The sequence below is a fragment of a genome, unplaced genomic scaffold (genome assembly GCF_019419815.1).
Source record: "Pyrus x bretschneideri cultivar Hongxiangsu unplaced genomic scaffold, Pyrus_bretschneideri_v1 Contig36, whole genome shotgun sequence".
Taxonomy (NCBI): Eukaryota; Viridiplantae; Streptophyta; class Magnoliopsida; order Rosales; family Rosaceae; genus Pyrus; species Pyrus x bretschneideri.
In genome coordinates, this window is record NW_025999679.1 from 4,465,065 (window position 1) to 4,491,290 (window position 26,226).

General features: G+C 35.6%; 3 protein-coding genes and 2 long non-coding RNA genes across 6 annotated transcripts; 4 read left to right on the plus strand and 1 right to left on the minus strand.

The window, feature by feature from the left end:
• Positions 1–409: 409 nt before the first annotated feature.
• Positions 410–4,486, minus strand: LOC103949361. 2 transcript variants are annotated; one of them, XR_007261043.1, is made up of 4 exons: positions 4,303–4,458; positions 2,940–3,060; positions 1,052–1,356; positions 410–660 (listed from the first exon to the last, which is right to left on the minus strand). It is a non-coding gene; the product is annotated as an uncharacterized LOC103949361 (long non-coding RNA). The 2 variants fall into 2 exon arrangements; XR_007261044.1 differs by lacking the exons at positions 410–660; positions 1,052–1,356 and having other exon boundaries at positions 1,510–3,060; positions 4,303–4,486.
• A 3,877-nt stretch (positions 4,487–8,363) lies between these two features.
• Positions 8,364–8,973, plus strand: LOC125480793. Its single transcript, XR_007261058.1, has 2 exons — positions 8,364–8,421; positions 8,528–8,973. It is a non-coding gene; the product is annotated as an uncharacterized LOC125480793 (long non-coding RNA).
• Positions 8,974–11,823: 2,850 nt separating this feature from the next.
• Positions 11,824–12,795, plus strand: LOC103967102. The gene has a single exon (XM_009380348.2). The coding sequence runs from the start codon at positions 11,824–11,826 to the stop codon at positions 12,793–12,795; it is 972 nt and encodes a 323-aa protein (XP_009378623.2).
• A 69-nt stretch (positions 12,796–12,864) lies between these two features.
• Positions 12,865–14,814, plus strand: LOC103967103 (ATP-dependent DNA helicase pif1-like). The gene has a single exon (XM_009380349.2). The coding sequence runs from the start codon at positions 12,865–12,867 to the stop codon at positions 14,812–14,814; it is 1,950 nt and encodes a 649-aa protein (XP_009378624.2).
• A 910-nt stretch (positions 14,815–15,724) lies between these two features.
• LOC103949362 (putative glucose-6-phosphate 1-epimerase) lies at positions 15,725–22,425 on the plus strand. Its single transcript, XM_009360470.3, has 9 exons — positions 15,725–16,104; positions 18,560–18,634; positions 19,607–19,663; positions 19,746–19,906; positions 20,043–20,183; positions 20,656–20,758; positions 20,847–20,946; positions 21,285–21,532; positions 22,112–22,425. Exons 1-8 carry the CDS (start codon positions 15,904–15,906, stop codon positions 21,497–21,499), a joined length of 1,053 nt encoding a protein of 350 aa, XP_009358745.2. The 5' UTR covers positions 15,725–15,903; the 3' UTR covers positions 21,500–21,532; positions 22,112–22,425.
• The last annotated feature ends 3,801 nt before the right edge of the window (positions 22,426–26,226 follow it).

The following is a 26,226-nucleotide window of genomic DNA, read 5'->3' on the forward strand; positions in this document are numbered from 1 at the left end:
TAGGTAAAGCCTCATTGGAGTCACACTTCCCATTAGCCTTGAAAAAAGCCAAACCAACACTACTGACTGTAAAAACACAACGCGTCAGGATCGGGGGCACACTTCTGAACACCAAGTCATTTCTTTCCATCCATATTTGCCAACAGTTCAGAATTACTTTACTAAGATTAGAAAGGCCATCTTTATCATTAGAACTTAAGGATTCCATCCACTCAAAAAAAATATCATTAGTACTTATGTTTAGACCTGTAAATGGGTTGGGTTTACTAGGTTTGGGTCAAGTTCAACCCGACCCGTTAATTTAACGAGTCATCCGAACCCAACCCATTAAGCTATCGGGTCACCCATTTCAACCCGTTTCACTCGTTAACCTTTTATTTTATTTTTTATTTTCTTAACATCATCCAAATCAATTACAATCCCATTTTATAGTGGAATTCGACTTTCTATCAATTACATGCGTTTCCGAATCTTAACATAGATCAGAAAATTGTTTAAGTAAAACACAATAATTCTCTTTCTTAAGTCTCAATCAATGTCTCACTACAAAGTCTACAGTGGGTCTCTTTCTTCTTCTTGCATTGCATCATCTGCTGCTTTTTTGCCAACCTTCTTCTTGCATTGCATCCTCTGCTACTTTTTTGCCTTCAAAACATTCACCTTTATGGTTTAAGGTCTTTAGTTAGAGAGCACGGAGAGACGTAATAAAATGATGCAAGGGACTAAATTGGAACTATATTTCCTTGACAAGCGAAATTTCCATTAGTAAGAAGCTTGTCATAATAAATGTAAGCATTAATCTTGCACAATCCATCCTAATCATTAAACATCACAGAAAAATATCTTTAAAAGAACAAGTTAATGCTTAATCAAGACTAATACTATTGGAGCATTGTCCCGAGTTCTCGTTAAGGCTCATGTCAAAAATTTCTTTAGTGAGTTCTTCTAAGTCAGCACCCTTTTTCTCTAAAGCTAAACATAAATGGAAAAAATGAAAACAATTATAACCTATTATATAAGGAAAAAAAATACAAAGTACTATAAAATTTACCTTCTTTGCCAAAAAGCCAATCTCTAGTACATAGCAAGGCTTGAACAATTTCAGGCAACAAAGAACTTCGATATTGATCAAGCACCCTACCACTAATACTAAATGCTGATTCCAAGGCAATAGTTGAGATAGGAATTGTTAAGACATCAGAAGCCATACGAGAAAGTACGTGATAACGAAATTGCTCCAGTTTCCACCATGAAAGAATATCCAACTCTTGTTTTCTATCGAGTCTCTTTGCTTCATAAATGTAATTCAGTTTTTTCAACTGAAGTTGACCCATCTTGGTAAATATTATCAAATTCCTACATATAAAAATAAAATAGAAACAAAGGCATCAACGTACAATATAAAGATGCAAATAAAAAGTATAAAAAGAGAATAACAAATATAAATACTATCTCAAAAAGTTTGTCTCCAACTTTTATTTGAGTAGGAGGCTGATTAAGTGGGTTGGATACAAGAAGATGAGAGACCTCATTCATGTAACAAGCAAAGAGTGCAAACAATGTGCCACTAACATCCTTCAACTCTCTTGACTCCTTACCATAAAGCTTGTCATAACCTCACTCTACAAATTGCAATCTATAGCGAGAATCAAGAATCACTGCTATGGCAAGGATCAAACTCTACTTTGATCAATATTTTTCAAACTACAAATTCATATAACTTCCCCATCCGTCTCATGAAATCATCACAATCTTCCATAGCATCTTGAATACAATAATGGACTTTGAACACTTTTGAGAAGCACAAGTTTGATGTAGGGTAATTTGTTCTGGAAAATAAGCAAGTAACTTCATAAAAATACCCCAAGAAATTGGAAATCTTCTCTATTTTATCCCACTTTTCCAAGGAAGGACATGAACTAAAATTAGAATCAACAAGTGCCAAATTGAGAAATGCATGACTATAGAAAATAGCACTATCAAGCAGTTGAATTCCATCTAGTAGGCACATCTTGTCTCAACCCTCCTTTACTACCGGCCAACCCTACTTGTACAACGCAAGCCAAAAACTTATTTTTTTCTCCCTTCTAAACACTTTATATATTTGATGCACTCACCAACTTTCGTCACTGATCAATCAATTTCCTTTAGTCCATCTTGGAGTATCAAGTTTAGGATGTGAGCACAACAACGAACATGGAAGAACTTTCCATCCAAGAATAGAAAACCTCTAAAATTTAATTGTTTATTCAATAGCTCAACAAAACAATCATTTGTAGAGGCATTATCCAAAGTAATGGAAAACAGTTTATTTTCAATCCCCCACTCAACTAATAAGGCATTAATTTTTTCAGACAAAGCAACCCGAGTACATGGAGGAGGCATATGACAAAAATTTAAAATTCTTTTGTACATTTTCCATTCTTTATCAATAAAGTGAGTTGTGATTGTGAGATATTCATCAGTTGCAGCAAAAGACCATAGATCAGATGTCAAACAAATTCTTCCCCTTAATTGTATTTAACCAATCTCGAAGTCTTATCTTTTCATCTGCAAACATCCTCAACACATGTTCCTTAACGGTATTTCTACATGGCAGTTTGATATCATGAGATATAAATATTTAAACAAAGTTCTAATGCCCTCATATTCAACAAACCTAAAAGGCAAATCATGCTTTACTATAGCCTCAATCAATAGCTCAAAAAAACTAATATGGTTAAACTAAGGAGAACGCAATCCAACTTGAGATTTCTTCACATCAATGTGATGTTTTTTTACTACACGAATCCATGATTCAAGGTTTTACATTCCACAGTTACTTTCACATACGTAAACTATCCCACAGTTTTTACACTTCGCATGCTGTTTTTCATCAGGACCAACATGCAATTCTTCAAACAAAGTTCAAACATGGGATCTCTTTTGACATATCTTACCTGCTCGTATACCTTTAGCCTTTCTCTTTGAAGAACTTGGTGCACTTGTTGTACCTTGCGTATCACTTAGATTGATTGTTGATATTTCCAATACCTCAGTATTCTCTTCATCGATATCCATCTGCACTAACCATAAACGAATAAACTGTGTAAATGGACAAGAATATGTTTCACTAGTCTTATGCAATTCCATAAGCAAAACCATGGTAAAATTAATAGATCAAACATTAACTGCAATGTAATAATTGCAGAACATTAGCTACTTTGACTCTAATGAAATGAAAACGGCAATGAAGAGTTTGTATCTGCATAACTGCATAAAATTAATTGCAATGCAACGTACGTTTAGACCTTCAAGAAAGAGGTACTTTGAGAAATTATTATGCAGTGCAGGTATAGCAAAGAACCCATTTATTAGCTTGACATTTCATACACTAAAACACCAAACCAGAAGAACACAAATACCTCTTAATATTCATGAATGCCTTCATTGTTAGAAACTTAGAAGGGCAACCAGAGTATTCCGAAATAAGCATGCACAAAGAACTTGTATGCAATAACATAGAACTGTTGAGTAAATTGATGATACCACGAGACGATGTTAAGATCTGACCAAAAAATTGTTTCCATCCTAATTATTAAACATCACAGAAAATATCTTTAAAAGAACAGGGGAATTCTAATTCAGGAGCAAGGGGTGGGCGCCAAATGGCCTAACTCCCATCTACCATAGTTTTGACCTTATACTACCTGGAAGATATATATTGCAGCCCAAAAAAGCACCCAACTGCTGAAGTTTAGCTCAAAAATTAACATATCAGGTTCCAAGCATGCAACTTTAAGCTAGGAAAATTAAAATGGGATCAATACAGTCGTGCTTAATAACAGGAAATGGGTGGCTTAAAAGTTCAAGGGTGGCTTAAAGATTCAATCTTTTTAGACTTTTGAAAGATTATAATTGCTAAATAGACGAATATCCAATGGCAGCTAATCCTCAATGCATGACAAAAGTAATGGTTACAATTAGTAAACTAATTCCAATCTGCATTCCAGCAAGAATTGAGAATATGAAATAGCACCGAATCTAATTCCAATATGTATTCTCTCTAGAAGGATTAAAAGGGATATATCATTGAAACCCAGTTAACCATATAGCATAAACAGTCCAATTAACGAGAAAAAAACACAAAATATGCCGATTAAGTCACGTAATTTAATGATCATCCAGAAATAAAGTAAGGAAATTGAGAGAAATTGAGAGAGTAGCACAATAAAACCCTAGAAAGCCCAAATCTCCAATCCAATCACACAAAAACCCTAGTAATCGCCATGGAAGAAGAGGTGGAAGTGAATCGGAGCTTACCGGAGAGAGTGGTAATTTATGAGGAAGAAGATGAGGGAGAAAACGGGAACCAAAACCAGAAGCTCAGTGACGGCGTATAGTGCGATAGTGCAATGCGAGACAGAGACTCAGAGTGAGGGGTTTCATTATTGACTACTGAAATTACACAAAAATCCTCAATAATGGTTTCGTGGGTTCATCCAAAATGACCTATTATTTAACGGGTGCTTAACAGGTTGACCCATTAACCACCTGACCCGTTTAACACTCATCCTACTCATTTTAACGGGTCGAGTTTGAAATGCCAGGTCTACTTATGTTACCATTATTAAAACAACCAAAAGTTAAATTAAAACCACCAAAACTTAAGCTTCAAACTTTAGTAGCAAAAACACAATTACAAAAGAGATGACATTAATCTTTTTCGGCTGTATTACATAATGGACATAACTCATCAATGTTTTTAACAAAATGACTTAAGTGTTTTCTGGTTTGCAATCTTTTCTAAATCATAAGCCAAGCAAACATTTTAACCTTAGGAGGAATAGTTAGCTTCCACATTTTCTTTAACAAAGTAAGGCGATTACTAGAGTGATTGTTCCGATTTTGTAGCCAAATAGCAGACTTAATAGAAAAGCTTCCATTATTGGTTAAGCCCTAAATTAATTAACTTGTCCCTTGACTCCTGTAAAGGGTGGGGAATGCGACAAATTTTTCTAATGATGTCATCATCAACTATAGTAGCTAATTCAATGTTATCCCAACTATTAAGAACTATAAAGTTGCTTACTTTAAGATTCCAATCAATATTATTCCTATCATTCACGGGAATTAAATGAAAAAGGGGTAAGGAAAAACCCAATAATAAGTCATGAAGAGTATGTCTTCACCAGTACCCACAATCCATCTCATTCCCTCATGAATGATGTTTCTATTAGAAAGACTGCCTTTTCAAACAAGTGAGCAGTTTTGTTTAATCTTCGAATTTAAAAAATCGGTTTTACGTAAGTATTTACTTACTATTTTAGCCCACCAATTTTCTTTGTTGGTTAAAAATTTCCAACCTAATTTGGCTAAACAAGTATTGTTAAAATGATCAATCCGTTTGATTCCTAAACCATTCTGATTCTTTGGAGAACAAACATTCTTCCAGGGCATTGGTCTGAGTTTAGTATTTCTCCCTCAAAAGAAATCTCTGCATTCTTTATCAATTTTAGTTGTTAAATAATAATGTCATTTAATAAATCTTTTTATCCTTTTATGGGGTCCAATAATTGAGGCAACTAATCAAATATTTGAAAAACATAATAACATTCATTATATATAATATAAACCCATAAACAATAATTTAATAAATTTGATATTTGCCATCAATTGACTCAGTGCCACATAAAAAAATGAAGACTCAATTGAAGAGAGTTTGCTGTCATTTGTTACTGTTACATGTTTAAGAGGCAGTTTTGTTTAAGTGGCAGTTTTGACATTTTGAAGATGCTTATCTTTAATCTTTAATATTAGAAAGCCAGCAATCAACTTTGGTGTCTCAAGGCTTCACCAAAAGTTTCTAGACTAAAATAACCCTCAAACAAAAAAAAAACAAAAACCGACACAATATAATACATTAAAAAACTCATGGACATTTTTGTCAGAATACAAAAATATAAAATTTGTTTTATCTTTAATATTAGAAAGCCAGCAATCAACTTTGGTGTCTCAAGGCTTCACCAAAAGTTTCTAGACTAAAATAACCCTCAAACAAAAAAAAAAACAAAAACCGACACAATATAATACATTAAAAAACTCATGGACATTTTTGTCAGAATACAAAAATATAAAATTTGTATTATTAACAGAAAAAGAAAAAGAAACAGATAACTCCTCCATTTTAGGAGAGAGAACAACCAACGTGGGGAGAAAAATCTTCAGGATTAGCACGTTTAATTTTCAAACTGCATAGCAGTTTCCATACAGTTTTCAAACTCACACGTCTATCTTCTATTCCCCTATTTTCTGATCAAACTTCTTCCTCACACAATTCCACGTACAACTCTATTCATTTTGTTTTCTAACTGCAACCTACCACTCCATATTCTCTCCCGCGCATTTTCTTTAAATTCGGTTTGGTTTTCTATAATTTGATAATTTTTGGGTTTTTATTTTATTGTAAAATCTCTCCCGCGCATTTTCTTTAAATTCGGTTTGGTTTTCTATAATTTGATAATTTTTGGGTTTTTATTTTATTGTGAAATGTAAAATCTGATCTTGGGCGTTTGAAATTCTTTCAGGTAGAAAGAACTGCTTTGAAATTCTTTCAGTTTTGGCAAGGCTACTTTTTCCAGATCGATGAACGTTTATATGCGCATCGGTACGTCATCGGATGTATAGACGGATTAGAGATTTTCAGATCGATGAACGTTTATATGCGCATCGGTAAGTCACCGGATGTATAGACGGATTAGAGATTTGCATTTTTATGTTCTTTCTGCCAATAAGTTTATTTTCCTGCTCATTGTTTGCTTTCTCTTGGGTGCCGGTGATTCACATAGGGTAAGCTCCGGAAAATTACCTCAATCGGATCTGCAAATGGGAGGAATACCTAACAGCAGCAGGTGAAGTTTTCTTTTTATGTGCAGTTTTTAAGTTACTTATGCATTCTTTATTTTTATCTCTTTTGCCCATATTCTGTACATCAATTTTGTTCATTTAATCTGCATTTTCGGTACTTTTATCTTTTTCCTTCTTCATTTACATGGTTGCACTGCTCGAAAATTTTCTCATTTGTTGCTTCGATCTTTGATCATCATCTATTTTTTTATGCATATTTTGTAATGGGTAGTTGGTGGAGGGACGTTGGTCTCTCTTTTGTTTATCCGAGTATTACATTCGATTGTATTGCACTTGGTTTCTTGGTACCAGACTTTTGATGAAACTTACAGTTTATGAAATGATTGTAGAATGTTAATTATGCTATTTCTTAATTTCTACAGTTATAGACTTTGGTAATGTCATTGCATTCAGGTGCTGAAATGTCCCAAAAAAATAAAATAAAATAAAATAAAACACCCCGATGATGAATATGTGAGGCTTACCGAAGACAAGAATTGTAGTTTTTTTTTAAGCAGCAGTATAAAATAAATGGTTAGGTTTTATTTGTTTTTAAGGTGTGCTAGCCATTTTAATGAATTTAGAACGTTTTTTCTTTGATTTAGGGCCTATATCACGAAACTTTTAGAGTATTAGTGTTAGGTTTCGTTTAATGATTACATTACTTAATTGTTTTAAATTTTAAACTTTAGTTGTATTGCTGAAAGTTTGATTACTAAATTACTTTGCAGAAACAGAGTTCACAGTAGCTAAGAGGATACTAAGAAGCAAAGACTTACAACATACATATTGACTTAAAATGGTCTTATTCTCTTGTGCTTCTCTTCCATGTTTTGTTGTATGTTTAACCATTATGTTTTCTATTTGTTTTCGTAACTCTTTTTGCTTTTGAAGTTTACTGCTCCGTTAAATATTTGTACCAAAAGCTTCATGTTGTTAAGATTGGGTAAATTTAGGGATTCATGATTGGGTCCGTGGTTGAAGCTCAGGAAAATTAGCTCAATCGGATCTGCAAATGGGAGGAATACCTAACAGCAGCAGGTAAAGTTTTATTTTTATGTGCAGTTACTTATGCATTTTTTAAATTTCCACCATTTCCAGAGATTGGTGTGTTATGAAAAGAGATTTGATATGTAAGAACTGAAATTTACCAACCTCCCTTTTTTTAAATGGTTTCTGAAGAATGGGTTTGATAGAAAGGAATCTAAGTGCTATGCAAATATGCTTGCGCCTCTCAAATATTTGCTTTCCCTTGGGTGCCTATGATTCACATAGGGTAAGCTCCGGAAAATTAGCTCAATTGGATCCGCAAATGGGAGGAATACCTAACAGCCACAGCTAAAGTTTTCTGTTTATGTGCAGTTTTTAAGTTACTTATGCATTTTTCATTTTTATCTATTTTGCCCATATTCTGTACGTAAATTTTGTTCATTTACCTTTATTAAGAATCATCAAATTGAAATTTCAGTTTTAAGATTTTTGGAGGACTCCAACATATCAAGTATGGAGGGAATTGATAGAAGCGATATGTCAGAGGTTGTTACCTTATCTGCATTATTCCTCTTTTGTACAGATGATATATTTTTTCTTCTTTTTCAAAAATAAAATAAAATTCATTCTGTTTAGCAATTTCTCAATGTAGGTTGGCAATGAAGAAGTTGACTTTGGACAAACAAATATTCACAATTTTCAACAGTCAGACCAAAGGTATCGTAGGAGTAATCAACAAAGGCAAAATCATAGGAGCAATCAACAAAGACAAAGACGACAATCTATGAATTCATCACAGCGGCCTCGAATTTCAATACGACGACGTGCCAATTATCAAACCCGCTTGAACTCAATCAATATAGTCCAAAATCAAACGGAAGTAAACCAAGAAAACATAGGATCGACATCTGCGGGTAACTATGATTTTTTTTTTTTTGTCTCTATTCAATTCGTACGTTGTATTAACATTTTTGTACAAATTATTAAGACAAATATATTAAGATTGAACAAATCAGTGATTCTAAGTTGTCATTGCCTTTTTGTACTATCAATGCAAACATCCATTTAATAATTCTGTTATGTCTATAATAATTTCAATATTTTGGATTGTATATATTTACCATAGTGACCAACGTTTTAACAAGTACTCCAAACAAGAAAAATAAATAAATAAATAAAAATAAAAATAAACAAAGAAGGAAAGGAATATTATGTAAACTTGGAATAACAGTTCAAGTATAATAGTCAAGAGAAAAATATAAAAATAACATCACATAAAGATATAGTACATCGATACTAAATGGAAAAAATTGTGAAGTTAAAAAAAAACATGCAGCACATAATTACACAGATGCAAAATCAAAGGAAGCAAAAAGCACAACCCAAATCAGAGAAATGAAATCATAAATCAATGATTCAGTGCATGAAATTCACTAAATTTTAGTAAACCCTAGATTCAGAGATATTGGCGTTGCATTCATTTTCATCCGAAAACGGCAAGAAGAAAACCACTCTCATCCAAAAAAAATGTGTTTTTCTTTTCTGTGATCAATTAAAATAAACATTACTATTCATCCAAGGTCTGGCATCCAAAACAATCCACAGTTTTTGCTTTTCTGATCACTAAAAGCTACAGACTTTAAAGAGAAAATAGCTCAAAATACAAAACATTCACTTTTTCTTTGTTTTCTTCTTCCTCTGCCACTTATTATGTGACCTAGGCAGTCTCAATCAAACGGAAAAAAAAAAAAAACGTAATGTATACCAATGATTCAATTACAAAAACAAACGGAAAAAAAATACGTATGTAGGTACTTAAATAATATTCTATGCTTACTAATATTTTTCGTGCACCATTACGTTTCTTGGTTTAGAGCAACGAAATGCATATGATACTGATCAGACACAAAGCCAACGAGAGCAATGGCGGGATCAACAACGTATGAGGCGGAATTCAATGAGTTCAAGCCAAAGACACGAATATTTAGCACGGCGACGATCCAATTATCGTGTTCAACAAATTCAACGCTCAAACATAATGTTATTTGGTGGTGATGCCGATCAAGTTCAACACCCTAACATAGTGCAATTCGATGAAGGTAGTAGCAATCATGTTGAACGACTAAACATAGTGCCGTTTGGAGAAGGCAGCAGCAATCAAGTTCCAAGAACAATGCGCTTAACTCATATAAGGCAAATTGCCCGATCGAATAGGACACGCTTGCCTCGGGATGGACTAATACAAAGTTTCACTAATAATGGTAATCGCACAAACTACCATAGTACAACTCTGAAAAAGATAAACATCAATATCATCATTACTGTAAACACTACTTATTACCTTACTTCCATTTCATTTGATTATAACAGAAAATACAACAGCGCAATCGTTTAGTTCGAATACTCCAATGAGTCATTGTTATCTGGCCATCATCAATGAAGGTATCATTTTTTTAATATTAATACCTACAATTTCAACTATGCTCTCTAAATCATGAAACACCTTTAATGTTTCCTTTTTAAGCAGATGCTTTTAATCTCATTAATGAAAATGAGATCCAGCCTAACGAGGACGTACCACCTCGACATCATACTATGGGAAGAAGGCCAATTCATAATTGTGCTAGAAACTTTAATGAAAACATGGAAATCCCAAGATTTCACATGCCAAATCCAACCACATGTCCAGATTGTCATGCCCGTTTGTTCTCTCATGAAACATCTGAAATGTGTTGCTTACGTGGAAAGCTTGCTCTACCATTGGCATCGTCCCCTCCTGAAATGACTGAGCTTTTTTGCAACCAATCTGCCGAGGGAAGACATTTTAGGCAGTATATACGAGCTTACAACCACATTTTTGCCTTCACTTCAATGGGAGTTCATGTTGACGAAAACCTAGCAACAGGAAGACGTGGTATTTACACATTTCGTGCTCAAGGTTACATATATCATAAGATTGGAAGTCTTTTGCCTATTAGAGATAGTAGACCGAGATTCCTACAAATGTATATATATGACACAGCTCATGAAATAGACAATTGAATGAGAGAAAGTGAAGCACTAAACAGAGATGTGGTTGAAAAAATCCAACAAATCTTGAATCAATATAATCCATTTGTGCAAACATTTCACCACCTTGCGCAACGTCAAGATTTGCAAAGTTGTAGATTGATTATCAAAGAGCAGCCCACGAATCAACGACAATATTGTTTACCGTCTGCATCTCAGGTTGCTGCAATCATAGTAGGTGGTGAAGGATCAGAAAACATTAGAGGTCGAGATATTGTTGTGCAAACTACAGATGGTCAACTTAAGAGTATCAAAGACTGTGTCGGCTACTATGACCCTTTACAATATCCATTGTTGTTACCTTATGGAACATATGGATGGGATGTGAATACTCGAAATAACAACAGCAGAAAAGTGACATGTTGTGACTATTATTCATATCTTCTTCAGGTAACCTAAGACCTTCATCTCTATGAATACAATATTAATTTTTAAAACTTATATTGTGTTGAACAATGAATTTTATCATTTTAGATCCGTCAACACGACGAATCGCTTCTACTTCGTGGTGGCCGCCTATTGCAACAATATGTAGTTGATAACTATGTCAAGATCGAATCACAAAAGCTTAGATGGATGCGTAATAATCAACACACAATTCGATCTGAATTTTATCGAGGACTGCAAGACTCATTAATTGCAGGACAAAATAATGCAGGTATGAAGCTAATCAGTTTATAATAAAACATATATTCTTTAAGTTCATGTTCTGTCATATTAAATGAGACTTATTAAAGGGTTGAAACAAAACAAACATATTTAGACTTATTAACGACCTATAACAAAACAAATACAGGAGACGTCGGTCGTCGTAGGACTATATTACCATCATCTTTTGTTGGTAGTCCCCGAGACATGTATCAAAGGTATCAAGATGCAATGACTTTGGTTCAAAAATATGGAAGACCAGATATTTTCCTAACAATGACATGTAATCCAACTTGGGAAGAAATAAGTGATGAGCTACTACCTGGCCAAACACCACAAGATCGACCAGATTTGCTTACAAGGGTTTTTCGTGCAAAATTTGAAGAGTTGAAGAATGATGTTATAAAAAAAGGTGTTTTAGGCAAAGTTCTTGCATATGTATATGTCATTGAGTTTCAAAAGCGCGGTCTCCCCCATGTTCACATGCTTCTCATGTTAGAAGAAAATGATAAGCTTAATAGTCCATATGATTATGATCAGGTGGTACGGGCTGAAATACCAAATCCAAATGAAGAGTCTGAATTGTATGGTGCCATCTTAAGGCATATGATACATGGTCCATGTGGAATACACAATTCACGGTCACCCTGTATGAAACGTGGTAGCTGTAAACGAAATTATCCTAAGCCATTTGCACTAACTACAGTTCAAGGAAATGATTCTTATCCAGTCTATCGTAGAAGAGACAATCATGATCCAATCCCATTAGATCATAATGCACGTATAATGGTGGATAATCGGTGGGTCATTCCGTATAACTCATGGCTACTCCTCAGATATGATTGTCATATTAATGTTGAGATTTGTTGCAGCATTAAGAGTGTTAAGTATCTGTACAAATATGTTTACAAAGGTCCCGACCGAGTAGCTTTTGAAGTCCATCATGAACTTATTCAAGATGAAATAAAGCAGTTTGTTGATGCAAGATGGGTTTGTGCACCTGAAGCTTTATGGAGAATATTCAAATTTGTAACTAATCGACTTTATCCATCGGTGGAACGATTACAAATTCATCTTCCCGAAGGACAAACTATTCATTTTTACCCTCACCAAAGAGTAGCAGATATTTTGGCAGATGACACTAACTCGATGACTATGCTGACAGAGTTTTTTACCAAGAATACCACTTGCCTGGAAGCATGACAATACTTATACCGGGAATTCCCTGAACGGTTCAAATGGAGTCAAAGAGATAAACTCTGGAGTGAGAGGATGAATAACCATAAAGTTATTGGCCGAATATATGCAGTCTCGCCGAATGAGGGTGAAAAATTCTACTTACGCATCCTTCTTAATCATGTTAGAGGACCAACATCATTTGAGAATTTAAGAACAGTCAATGACATTGTACAACCAACATTTAAGAAGGCAGTGGAACAACGAGGTTTGCTAGAAGATGATGATAGCATCAGACAGTGTCTCTGTGAAGCCACTAACATTCACATGCCGTCAGCTTTGCGAAGGTTGTTTGTTACCATCTTAGTTTATTGTGAGCCACATGGAGTAAGAAGATTATGGGATGAATTTCATTCATTTATGGTGGAAGATTATTCTGTTTCAAGTACCACAAATAATACTTCTATCTTGAACAAGCTTTTGCAAGACTTGAACGGACTATTAGTGCAACATAGTAAGTCTGTATCTGATTACGATTTACCACAAATAACACAAGATTGTGTTAGAGACAACACAATTCCAAGGATAATACAAGATGAAGTTTCACTTGACATCTCTGAAGCAGACCTCAATGCGGTACAAAATCTAAATGAAGACCAAATGGCAGCGTATAACTCGATTGTGTCTGCTATTGAACAACGAGACAATGCCATATTTTTTGTGGATGGTCCCGGAGGGACAGGAAAGACATACTTATATCGTGCTTTGTTAGCAACCTTAAGGAGTAAGGGTCATATTATATTGGCAACAGCAACATCTGGAATTACAGCAACCATATTGCCAGGTGGAAGGACAGCACACTCTAGATTTAAAATTCCCCTCAGTCCAGATGCATCTTCCACATGTTCTATTAGTATCCAGTCAGATTTGGCAGAATTGATAAGAAAAACATCAGCTGTTGTTTGGGATGAAGCACCAATGGCACACAGGTTTGCATTTGAGGCTCTCGATCGAACGTTCAAAGATATAATGGGCGTTGACCTACCATATGGAGGAAAGGTCATAATCTTTGGAGGAGATTTTCGACAAGTTCTTCCAGTTGTTCCAAAAGGTACAAGATCTGAATTGATGCAAGCAAGTATGATTAATGCTTCATTTTGGGAACACGTGAAAATCATTCGTCTTAGGCATAACATGAGATCCATCAATGATCAAGACTTTTCAGAGTTCTTACTTCATGTTGGTAATGGGGAACAAGAAACTATGATAGACGACATGATGCAATTACCATCATCTATGGTTATTCCATGGAATGGTGAAGAATCCATTGTCCAATTGGTTAATGAAGTTTTCCCCGATTTGGAATGTCATGTATGTGATGCAAGATACTTGGTGGAAAGAGCAATTATAACACCAAAAAATGAGGATGCTGACAAAATCAATAAAATGATCATCGATAAATTTCCGGGGATTGAACATATCTTATACTCTTTCGATTCAGTTGAGGATGATGTGAGAAATTTGTATCAACAAGAATTCTTGAATTCAATCTCACCTGGTGGAATGCCCCCTCATCAGTTAACTTTGAAAAAAGGTGCCTCGATAATGCTTTTGAGAAATATCGATCCGAAGATGGGGTTGTGCAATGGTACAAGACTGGCTTGCCATGGAGCTTACAATAATCTAATTGATGCCGAAATCTTATCTGGACAATTTGCTGGAACTAGAGTGTTTTTACCAAGAATCTCTTTAAAGACCACAGAAAGTGCAGGACTCCCATTCGAAATGATGAGAAAACAGTTTCCAGTGAAATTGAGTTTTGCACTAACTATAAATAAATCACAAGGGCAGACAATACCAAATGTAGGTATTTATCTACCAGATCACGTATTCAGTCATGGACAATTGTACGTGGCTTTATCAAGAGGAGTTTCAGCGTCTACAACAAAAGTCTTGGTAAAGAAAGGAGAGTTACACGGTAACGAAGGAGTCTTCACAAGAAATGTTGTGTACAAAGATATTTTGCTTCCCTCGAATTCAACATAAGGTTACATTCTTTCTTTTAATGTTTAATTCCCTTTTTCAACTTTTAATGCACTTCAATTACAAATAATGCTAATATTTGATTTTAACCAAACGCATTAAATTTTCAACAGGACGGAATGATATGAGTTCATGATATTTTTTGGTGTCATGTGCATCAAGGTCAATTAAATTTCTCGGATTGTTTTTATACTTTTTATTTAACTTTTAGTTGCAACTAAGTTATAAGGATCTTCTCTGTTATTTATTACTTTTTTATTTTTTACATATTCTAGACAAAATACTTTAGATTCCGCCTATATTATTAGAGATGATAATCGCCTTTATTTTATGTTTCTATACTTTGAACCAATCCTCGCATATCAATACATCTAAAATGTGTAAGTTGCGTGTAGCGTGCCGTGATTTAAAAAGTGTCTTTCGCACGTGCTTGAGAACACCGAAATAGGCATTGCTGCGTGTGAGAGAGTATCCACGTCAACAACTTCAATTTATTGCTTCCAATTAGGTGCAGTCATCTTCTAGATTTCATACCTCACCTCCAAACTTGGTATCATACTTTCTAAAGCATATACATTGACAACCACAATGGAACCAAACTAACACAATACACATTTAGGGGCGCGTAGCGCCCATGATGCAAAAATGCCTCTCGCACGCACGTTAGTGCGTGCAGAGAGGCTAGTATAATATAAACCCATAAACAATAATTTAATAAATTTGATATTTGCCATCAATTGACTCAGTGCCACGTAAGAAAATGAAGACTCAATTGAAGAGAGTTTGCTGTCATTTGTTACTGTTACATGTTTACGTGGTAATTTTGATATTTTGAAGATGCTTGTACAACATAAAGAAGACAAAAAAAAAAAAAAAAAAAAGGAGATGATAGGAAGTTTCATGAGAGAGAAACCGGTGTCGTAATTTTGGTGGCAGAAACTTGACAGTTGGTCTGCCGATACTATCATACTTCTACTCCCTCACTGGGGCCTGTTGAATTTCAGATATTAGCCTCCTCTGCCCTTCAGTTTCTCAAGCAACACCAACAGCAAGAAATAACTCATTCACGAGATCGATCGATTTACACAGAAAATGAGCAGCGACAAGGCTCCGAATCCAACCGCTGCTTCTGCTGCAGCGGCCATTAATGCATCGATTGATACTAGCAGTGGCGCTGGCGCTGGCGCTGTTGCTAATGCTAACGCAAGCCTTCATCCCGGCGTTGAATCCAGTAAGGGCGTCAATGGCCTCGACAAGCTCGTCCTCCATGATCCACGAGGCAGTTCCGCGGAGGTAATTCCTCTGAAACGACGTCCTTCTCTCTTTTGTTTGCCTTCGAGATCTGATGCTTGCTTGCTCGCTCGGCTTCGTGTTTCTGTTTGAGAACTGACATTGTTCGATTCATTTTGATATCCTTGTTTTTTTGTTTATTGCCGTTTGGTGAATTTAGGGTTTGTTGATTCTCTGCTTTCCGATTTTGTCTTCTTTTAAATTGTTTGCTTCGATCTGTTTGGTTTAAGTTCTTGATTAATTGATTACCAGGTTTTGTGTGTTTATCAGGCTAAGTTTAATCTTGGCCTTAATTGTTTTAAGGACAAACAATGTGTTTCTCTATGGTTTCCGAGTGTAGAAATCTGTCTGTTATTGTGAAATTTCCTTGCACCAACGTAAGCCTCATCATCGTATCGGCTTCAAGTTTTTTAGTAATTTCCCATTTTTGTACAATTTTGGAGGATTGGGAAGTGTCTGCGGTGCTATTAATTGTTGGATGTACCGTCATGTTGATGTGAATTTCAGGCTGCGAGTCATGCGGTTTTATTTTCTTGTTACTCCCAATTAGTTTTACTGTTTGTTCATATTAGAAACTATTTGTTGCGGTCTAATGTGGACAAAAATTATATTATTGAAGGACAGAACTCATCATTTCCTTTCTGAGTATAATTGAAGTCTGATTTGCGATGAACAGTAGGTCCACCAATACCATTAGGGGCTTTCCAATGGTTTGGAAGTTCATGAAGTTTTAAATGAATCAGTATGACAGCTTTGCTTTTCCTTTCTAAAATAGATATTTGTAAGGAGATGCACATCAAAGTTCTATTAGCTCAAGAAGTAGGACATTGAAATGAGGACATGTGAGATAGTTACTGGTGTTATGCTTGTGCAAATTATCAGATTTATCATAAAATCAAAATTTTTATTACCTTAAAGAAACACTCATGAAGGACAAACCGAAAGGACTGCCATAAGAACTCAAGAAGGACAAATCAGAAGCTTTCCCATAACTGTAGGGTTACACCAAGGCTCATCTTTAAATCCTTACCTTTTTGCATTGGTAAGGGATGAGTTAATGGGAGATATGCAAGATGATATTCCTTGATGTATATTTTTCGCAGACGATATAGTGTTGATAGATGAAACAGGAAGGAGTATAAGCGAAGCTTAACCTTTGGAGAGAAGTGTTGGAGAGGAGTATATGGAGTGCAAGTTCAGTGTGAGTGGAGGTTCAAATGAGTTACGGGTGAGGATTGGAGATCAGGAAATACCAAAGAGCGACCGCTTTCGCTACCTAGGATCTATCTTGCAAAAGAACAAAGAGTTGGATGGAGACCTCAACCATAGAATACAAGCAAGCTGGATGGAAGAAGTGGAAGAGTGCATCGGGTGTGTTGTGTGATGGTTGTATGGCACTAAAGCTCAGGGGAAATTTTTATAGGACCGGAATAAGGCCAAGAATGCTTTATGGCACAGAATGTTGGGCGGTGAAGCATCAACACATACATAAAATTAGTGTAGCGGAGATGAGAATGCTTTGTTGGATGTGTGGGCACACGAGAAAGGATAGGTTTAGGAATGAGGATATTCGAGGTAAAGTAGGAGTAGACGAAATTGAAGGAAAGATGAGAGAAAACCGGTTAAGGTGATTTGGACATGTGAAACGAAGGCGTACAGATGCTCCGGTTAGAAGATGCAATTACGAGATAGAGGTTCAGGACTGAAGGGGTAGAGGAAGACCTAAGAATACTTGGAAAGAGACTCTAAGAAAATACTTGGAGTACTTGAATCTAACGGAAGACGTGACATGAAACTGATCGCAATGGCGTTCTCGGATTCATACAGCCGACCCCACTTAGTGGGATAAGGCTTTGTTGTTGTTAAAGAAACACTCAAATTTTTTTTTTGGACAAAAAAAAAAAAATTTTGATTTTGCCTGTTCACGCGGACAAGTATCTAAATGTGATTTCATACTTAAAGTTTGTTAATTAATCTGATAAATGTGATAGTTTATTAATGTTTCTGGGCAACCGTCTACTTGTGGTGAAATATCCAATGATGTTTAATTCCTCTGGGTTTCCCATGAGAAAATAGCTCGCTGTTTATTGCCTATGTAGAATGCCAATTTGGTTCACTGCTCTTCCTTGATGACACTTGAATTTGGATACAATTCGATGAGTGCATGCTAATGCTCCATTTTTTATTTACCGCCTCATCTTGCTTAGTTTGACTATTCTTGCTAGATTTAAACACTAATATATTCAGTCGTACTGCACCCTGAATTATTTTGGTCTGCATGGTTTCACTTTCTATCTTTGTTTTGTTTAGTTTTTAGTAGTCGTCAAAAGTAATGTTTTACCATTAGGGGTTGATACGTTTTAGAATATAATCAGGCTGCAGAAGCATATTCCCAAGGATGATTATAGTGGACTTTCAATTTCTGTGCCTTATAATTATTTGTTCTTGGGCTTTTCAGGTGTATCTGTACGGGGCTCATGTAACTTCATGGAAGAATGATCATGGAGAGGAATTGCTATTTGTTAGCAGTAAGGTGCTATGCAGCTATTTATTTCAATACTTTTATTATTTTGTTTTTCTAGGTGTAAATTCTCTTGATTTTTCTAATGAACATCACTGGAGAAATTTCCATTTATTTTTTTGCTTTCTTTTGAATTGTACAATGCTGTGTAATATCTTCAATGGGGATGCTTTGACATACTTCTTTTGCTCTTAATTTTGAAAATGCTTTAAGCTTTGTATTAATCAGTGTTCCTAATCTAATTACTTGGATGAACAAGTGCTAATGTGTTATGTATGCATTAAACGGATGGAAGCTTATTGTATTGTAGTAACAAACATGTGAAAGGATATCAGTGCATGTTGGCATTGTGGTACTGCATTATGTGGAGTGAGCGGTGTTGACATACACCGTAATATAGTTATGTCGTCCAAATTTTTGCGTACCAACTCAGTTTACTTCTTATTCTTTTAGTTTAGGCAGTCTCTAGGATTTGGTCAGTTGCTTTACTGGATGGTCTGCACTCCCGGGAGGATATAAGGATGTTGATTATAGGTTTTTGGAAGTCTGGCAACACTGTTTTCAATTCCTGCCATGAAATGTGAGACGACTAGGGATGGCAGTTTTCCCTGTGCGCTCAGTTCTCTCAGGGACCCACAAAGAATGGGCAAGGCATGGGGTTGGGGACGGCAATCTTTTTTCTTCCAAATCAGGTTGGCGTATGGGGATGCAGACTGAGGTCCCTGCCCCATACCCGTCCTCATTCCCATCGCTGTTCCCCACCCGGATTTTTTATTTTATTTCATATCATATTATTCTGTTTAAATGGATTTTGCTATCAATATTTGCAGAAGGGGATATCACCTTATTTACTTACCTGCATTTCACAATGGCAAGGGGACTGATTTCGTGGCATATTTCTTCCTCCTGTCTTCCTCCTTTTATTTTTGCTCTTCCTTTATTCATCCAAAAAAAATCATCTGAAGTGTATAATTTCTTCTGCAGGCTATATTTAAGCCTCCAAAAGCAATTCGTGGGGGAATCCCATTATGCTTTCCGCAAGTATGCATTCCTTTCTGACTGTCGATCTTGCTTTATTTTATTGTTCATCCTCATGAAGGGAACTTGTACCTTATTTATGCAGTTTTCCAATCTTGGTTCTCTTGATGCTCATGGATTTGCTAGAAACAGAGTTTGGAGCATCGACACCGATCCATCTCCTTTCGCAACAAATAGCCCCAATAAAGTTTCTGTTGACTTGATCCTTAAGCCTACCGAGGAAGATATGAAGACCTGGCCTCACAGGTAAATACTGGGAATAATTGTTGATATATTATTTTTTAAGCTATTGGAGGAAGATTCTATTTGGAATCTACATAATCTTCTGTTGTTGCTTCAACTTTATAAGGTTTCTTTTACTTGATTTCATGTTCAACTGAAGTTATGAGTTCCGACTGCGGGTAGCTTTGGGACCCGGAGGAGATCTGACGTTGATATCTCGCATCAGGAATACTAACACCGATGGGAAGCCGTTCACATTCACATTCGCATATCACACTTACTTCTCTGTTTCAGATATCAGGTTATTCATCCACTTGATCGATGCTAGAAATGATATTTATTGTTAGTTGGCATATTTATTTAGCCACCAAGTGAACCAAACATGTAAAGGGACTCTAAAATTGGAAGATTTGTGTCTTGTTTCCTGCTTTAAATACTATTGAATATGTAAGCATACTAGCACAGTGTGGGTATCAATTTTGTAGGGGTTGGAAATTGTTACCCCTTGGGAACAGTTTTTCCTTCACTTCAGTAGTCACCAGAGTATGACAGGCTTAAACGTCTCATCTGTCTAAGGCTGTCTGTGCTGCATTTTTTTACTAAATGGTTAATTACTTATAGCTATGTACTAGGTCGCATCCATGTGAAAAAAATTACTGCATCATTGTGCTTGTCCTCAATTTTAATGCCATATCATGTAACATACAGTTGAAAGAAAGCAACAGTTCTGGATGGTATTGAAATTTTGAATTTTTCATTGTGCCTGTGTTCAGCGAAGTTCGTGTAGAAGGATTGGAAACATTGGATTATCTTGACAACACTCAGAACAGGAAACGTTGCACTGAACAAGGCGATGCTATAACATTTGAGTCAGAGGTAAGCTTATGTTGCTATTCATTCTTACTTTGTTGCATTTATTAATTTTGTTCATTTCTTTTCACTTTATTTTCCTAATAATAATTAGGTGGACAAGATATATCTCAGCACTCCCACAAAGATTGCCATTCTGGATCATGAGAAGAAGAGAACATTTGTAATACGCAAAGATGGTCTTCCAGATGCCGGTTAGAATTAACATGTTCAGTCGTTCATAATGAAGTTATTGCTGCCTGAATTTATCTTCTTTATTTTCAAAATTTCCAGAGTCCTGACTGAAGCGTATTGTGGCTTAACATAACTAACAATACAACAGATTGAATTGCTGTATCATATGACTCATGATATAACTAGGATTAGTGGAGAGAACTCTTGTTCTTTCTTCGTGCTTTTAAAATATTGTTATCCGATTTGATTAATTTACAAGTTGACATTGAAGAATTATAATGTCAAATACCTGCCCTCATAGTGTTCGTTGGAATTGTGTTTTGTTCTGTAGTGATTAGTTTTCTGTTTTCCGATTCAGTTGTATGGAATCCCTGGGATAAGAAGGCGAAGGCTTTGACTGATTTTGGAGATGATGAATACAAGCATATGCTGTGTGTGGAGGCCGCTGCTATTGAGAAACCTATAACATTGAAACCTGGAGAGGAGTGGAGAGGAAGGCAGGAGCTTTCAGCTGTTCCTTCCAGTTACTGCAGCGGACAACTCGATCCTCGAAAGGTTCTCCAGGGAATCTGAAAGGTCCATCATGCTGGCCTATATTTTGTACAGGTACTTTCCCCGAGAGTTAAAACTGCTGAATATCTGATCACTCATTTGGTGCTGGCCTTTGACTCCATCACTATTGTCTGATGCATCAAGTAGGCCTTCCTTGAAAAGTTAAAGCATAAGCATTAGAATGAATTCATACTTACTGATTGGTAACAAACAGTAACGATTTTGAATGTTAGCTCGTTGGCACTTTTCCACCTTTCATGAAATTGGCTAAGCCTACCCGAAATGTTTTTAGTACTTTTATTTATTTCACACACAACGAACTAATTGTATGTGCTTGTGTTTATCTCTCTGCTGAAGTATGTTAGTAACTAAAAGGAAAGGGATTTCATGCATCATTTGTTTTTGCAATGTAATTTGGTTTATGGGTTATGGTGGTAGAGAGATGGGTAGTTCAGGTTTCAGTTCAATCAGCCTCTCATATTCTCGGAAGAGATTTTTGAGGATTCGGGAATACAGAGGGGTATGGTTTCATGGATATGTGAATTGAAGAAAACGCTAATGTACCGTTTGTGTTATTGGGATGATCATAACTAAGTTGGTAATAGTCTCTGGTGTGTACCTTTTATTCTGCAGGTATGTTGTTGCATATGTACATCGGTCGGGACAACAAATTCTGCTCACTATTTTCACCTGGAGAAGTTAGTGTGTGGGGTGAAATGATCGAATCATGAGTACATGACTCAAGATAATATGTTTTTAAAGTCGAATTTGGTGGAAGGAAATTACCTCGAGTGAAAATGGTCGACACTTGCTACGGTGGATGAGAGACTACATGTTTCTATCAAAAGATATCTCTTACATGGGTTGAAAGTAAATGATATTTTCGTTTTACATTCGATTTATATATTACTCGTGATCCACGGAAAAAGCGAGATGAAATTTGAACATATGATTGTCAGGAAAATGGCCTTTTTTAGTCAAAATTCTTGTGAAGAATTTCCGTTCGCTCCATGCTAGACTGGACATCGGCTGCGTAGCGAGTCGGCTTGCCGGTCAAAAGTAGCCACCTTAATCAAACCCGTTTTGATGAGTCACGTACACAAAAGCTTTGATTTAACTGTGTATGCAACTGAGTAGGCAAATATTGCCTATCTATTTGCCCTACTCCATCAATCTGGTTAATATTGCCTAGTTCAACATGAGTAAAAAAGTCAAGCCCTACGTATCGTTTTGTTTAAATAAAATGCGAGCATACTTCTCTTAAATAATAGTATAGATTTTTCGTGGATAAATACGACACGGGTATAAGATAACAGTCAGATAGTATTTCTACTCATCATTCTAAAGTGGTGAAAATGCTCACTACTCTGCAAATCATTATTAGATGAGTTTACATTTTAAGAATTGGGTAGTAGATAGATCAAATCAAACTCATCCAACTATGATTAGTGGGTTATGGAAAGAAAATAAAGTAGGACTTTACCTATTTGGTCTCCCTACTCAATTTTGTCTAGTTTAGCAAGTAGCGGACTATCCTGTTGTTAGGGCCCTACTTTTCTATCTATTGTGTCCATGTTCGAACTCTCTTGCTTCCCATTAGTATAAACTTGCCCTTAGCACACATTAACGACCGTGCCACATTTATTTTCTTCTAATTTTTTCTATTTTTTTTTTGTTTATTGATAACTTACATATTTCATACATATATTCTTAGTCTCTTTGTGATATTTTTAAGTTAAACTAGTTATGTATTACCTACCCTCTATTGGGTTAGTGTGCAGTTAATCATATTTTAGAGTCCATTTGAGGGCAAATGAGGCACAAGGGTGCTAAAAGTGGAGAATTGAATAAGGATGTTGATGTAGAGAGAGAATTACAAGTGGAAGATTGAAGATGGTGATGAACATGACCCTTTAGAAGATCAATAACAGAAAAAAAATGTGTAAAGTAAATGCTCAATTACTGGGATGTCTTGGCATTCTGTAACAGCCTTTTTAACCTCATAAAAACTTGTCTTTTAGCCACTATTTTTCTCTCTTTTCATCCACACTCAAAATGCTAGTTGTTCCATACACTCCCGCCATTACTGACGACTCATTGTTCTTAGAGAAGTTCAATATCAGAATTGCTTCAAGGGTTTCCCCTCCTTAATTTATTTTCACTCATGTTGTGTATTTCCAATTTAATCTCTATAAACATGATGTGTAACTAAATTCATAGCTAGGGATTTCGATGTAGCCTTGCAAAATTGGTCCATGTTTTTAAGTTAAAGTATTCAATTCATCAATATGTCTGTTGTTTCATTCACTGAATTTATTGTTAACTTTTTTTGTTAATTTTAATGATTGATTACCATTAGGGTTGCTTACAGATTATTTGATCAAGGTTATAGTATACATCATTCTTAATCTTGGTGGATATGTGAATGAATGAGGAGAATGCTATGCAAACATCTTGCTGTGTATTTTCTTTGGTTCTTTGACGTTTTCTTGCATGCTATTGTCTCTCAATTTGGAACCAAAGTTGCATATCCCAATTAGGTGTTGATTAGGAGAGTTTGATCAAATCACACATCATATGGCTGATCATACATATATATGTAAAACGAACTTTTTAAACAGGTTGGTAATTGAATATGGCTTAATACCTTATAAACATGGAATTGGTTTTGTAATGGGGACGTGAAATCTCTGGTCCCATCCTCATTGTTTCTCAATCAACATATCATTAGTTGTTATATTGTTCTTGCATTTCAAGTTATTTTCATTTACAGCACAAAAACTACATTCAATCTGTTACTTTCGTTGTTTAGTTAGGGATTTTTCAAAGCTAGTAATTTATAGGGGTCCAATTAGTCCATGTGGTTCGACACTCTTACTTGTGCCATTAAACTATATTTGCACTTGGAAGGAACACAACATTTAAGTTGGAAAATCATTTTAGAATATTTGTTATATAATTAAATTTTCAAAAAGATGAAAATCAGGGTTACTACCCAGTAAGTGGTAATGGTGTTGCCTATTTTACTGAACGGAGAGAGAAGGTGCGGCAAAGAGTGACGGAGAAGGGCTTGGAGAATTATGTGTGCGTTATTCCTCATGTCTGGTGCCTTTATTTCTAGTAAATTGGATAGGATTCCTCGCCTAACAATTAATACAATCATAGAGGTATAGTATTACGAACAGTTTCACTATAAACTCTATTTGATTGATTTGTTTACAACCGTTGAGATTAAATTCAACGGCCCATAATTGGTCCGCACATAACGTCCGCAAAATGCTGTCCGCACCTTAGAAAACGTGAATACAAACGTTCGAATTGTTGCTTATGTGCTTTATTTTATATTAGGATGCACTTTGCAGCTTTGCAGCAGGTGGTAAGCCCATGGAGATTGAATAATTAAGTATATCAAAAGGTGTTGCATGTCAATTTTCCCTTTTATTTTCTCAAGTATCAGGCATGCTACATTTCACAGCTCATCTGAATATGAAACTGGACCTAATGTATTAAACTTGGATAGAATAGGCCTGAGATATAGATAGATGTGACCAAGGAAGTAACATATTTTTGGAATTGTTATAGAAGTACACGAGGTTGTGGAGCTTAATTGTTTTCAAGGAAATGACTAGGTTGGAATTTTGCAGTTGGACGCAAACGAGCTAGCTTGCAGTGGCATTTGCTAACAACATTAAATCTTCTTGTTCTTTTTGTTTTCAAGAGTTACAAGAAGGATCGGAGGAAGCACAACAAAGCAAAACACTTTGGCCTGCGGCACCCTAATATTTTAAATGGTGACTATCCGGCTTGAAGTTGAAAACCGAAAGACGGATTAGGACGGCAGCACGAAAGATTGAGACTGCGTGCACTATGTGTAATTCAATCATACCATATATCAAAGAAGATCATTTTTGTGGTATTGAAAATGCTAAAGAGGAATTCCAAAATGCAGCCATATCAGGAAAAAAAAAGAAAAAGACAATCAATGAACAATACGAGAGACTCTCACTATCTAATGGACGGATGGTGTACAATATATTGGTTTCAAAAGAGTTTCCCATAGAGAAATTATGCACCTGCAACCATCCGCTAGCTTTGGCCAAGCACGCCCTCTATTATTTAATTTTATAGATGAAAATAAAAACATGTGCAACACATGTTTCATGTTTCATGTCATTAGGGTACCAGTATCGAATGGTTCCAAAGAAATAGTATAGGCAACCACGCTCCTATGATTCTCATTAGAAGAATGGTTAATGGGGTCAAGGAGCCAGTTTAAGACAAGGAATTCAAATAAAAATGTCATTTGGGAGATAAAATTCAAAGTCCAAACAGTACTACCATGCTTTTATATAGTTTCTTCCCTGTCTCGGTCTTTTGGTGGATGCAGAGGTTATGAATCTTATGATGGATAAGGAACTATAAGAGCAACAACAAAGCAATGCATTACATGCATTAGCAATCGACAAATACCTGGTGACAAATTTGAGTTCAACGTACTCTTAATTTGTCCATGTATTTACCGAAAATTGAGATTGCAAGAATCTTTGTGCATTAGTATTTAACCATTGTAATTTACAATTTTCTTGTTGTCTTATCTGTGATGCATCTCTTTCGAAAATAACTACAGTAAACTTTCAATAGTTCTTGCATGAGTTAGTCATAATGATCACGTACTTTCTTACGCTTCAAATTAAAACTTCAAATTCAGTCAAATGCCAACGAAAATAATGAACCAATGCACTGAAATA

Bases quoted from the DNA above. Each gene is read 5' to 3' on its own strand.
- LOC103949362 (XM_009360470.3), top strand. From the start codon at position 15,904: ATGAGCAGCGACAAGGCTCCGAATCCAACCGCTGCTTCTGCTGCAGCG. The intron at 16,105-18,559 runs GTAATTCCTCTG...TGGGCTTTTCAG, and splicing joins CACGAGGCAGTTCCGCGGAG to GTGTATCTGTACGGGGCTCA. The intron at 19,907-20,042 runs GTAAATACTGGG...GTTCAACTGAAG, and splicing joins ATGAAGACCTGGCCTCACAG to TTATGAGTTCCGACTGCGGG.
- LOC103967102 (XM_009380348.2), top strand. From the start codon at position 11,824: ATGACTTTGGTTCAAAAATATGGAAGACCAGATATTTTCCTAACAATG.
- LOC103967103 (XM_009380349.2), top strand. From the start codon at position 12,865: ATGAATAACCATAAAGTTATTGGCCGAATATATGCAGTCTCGCCGAAT.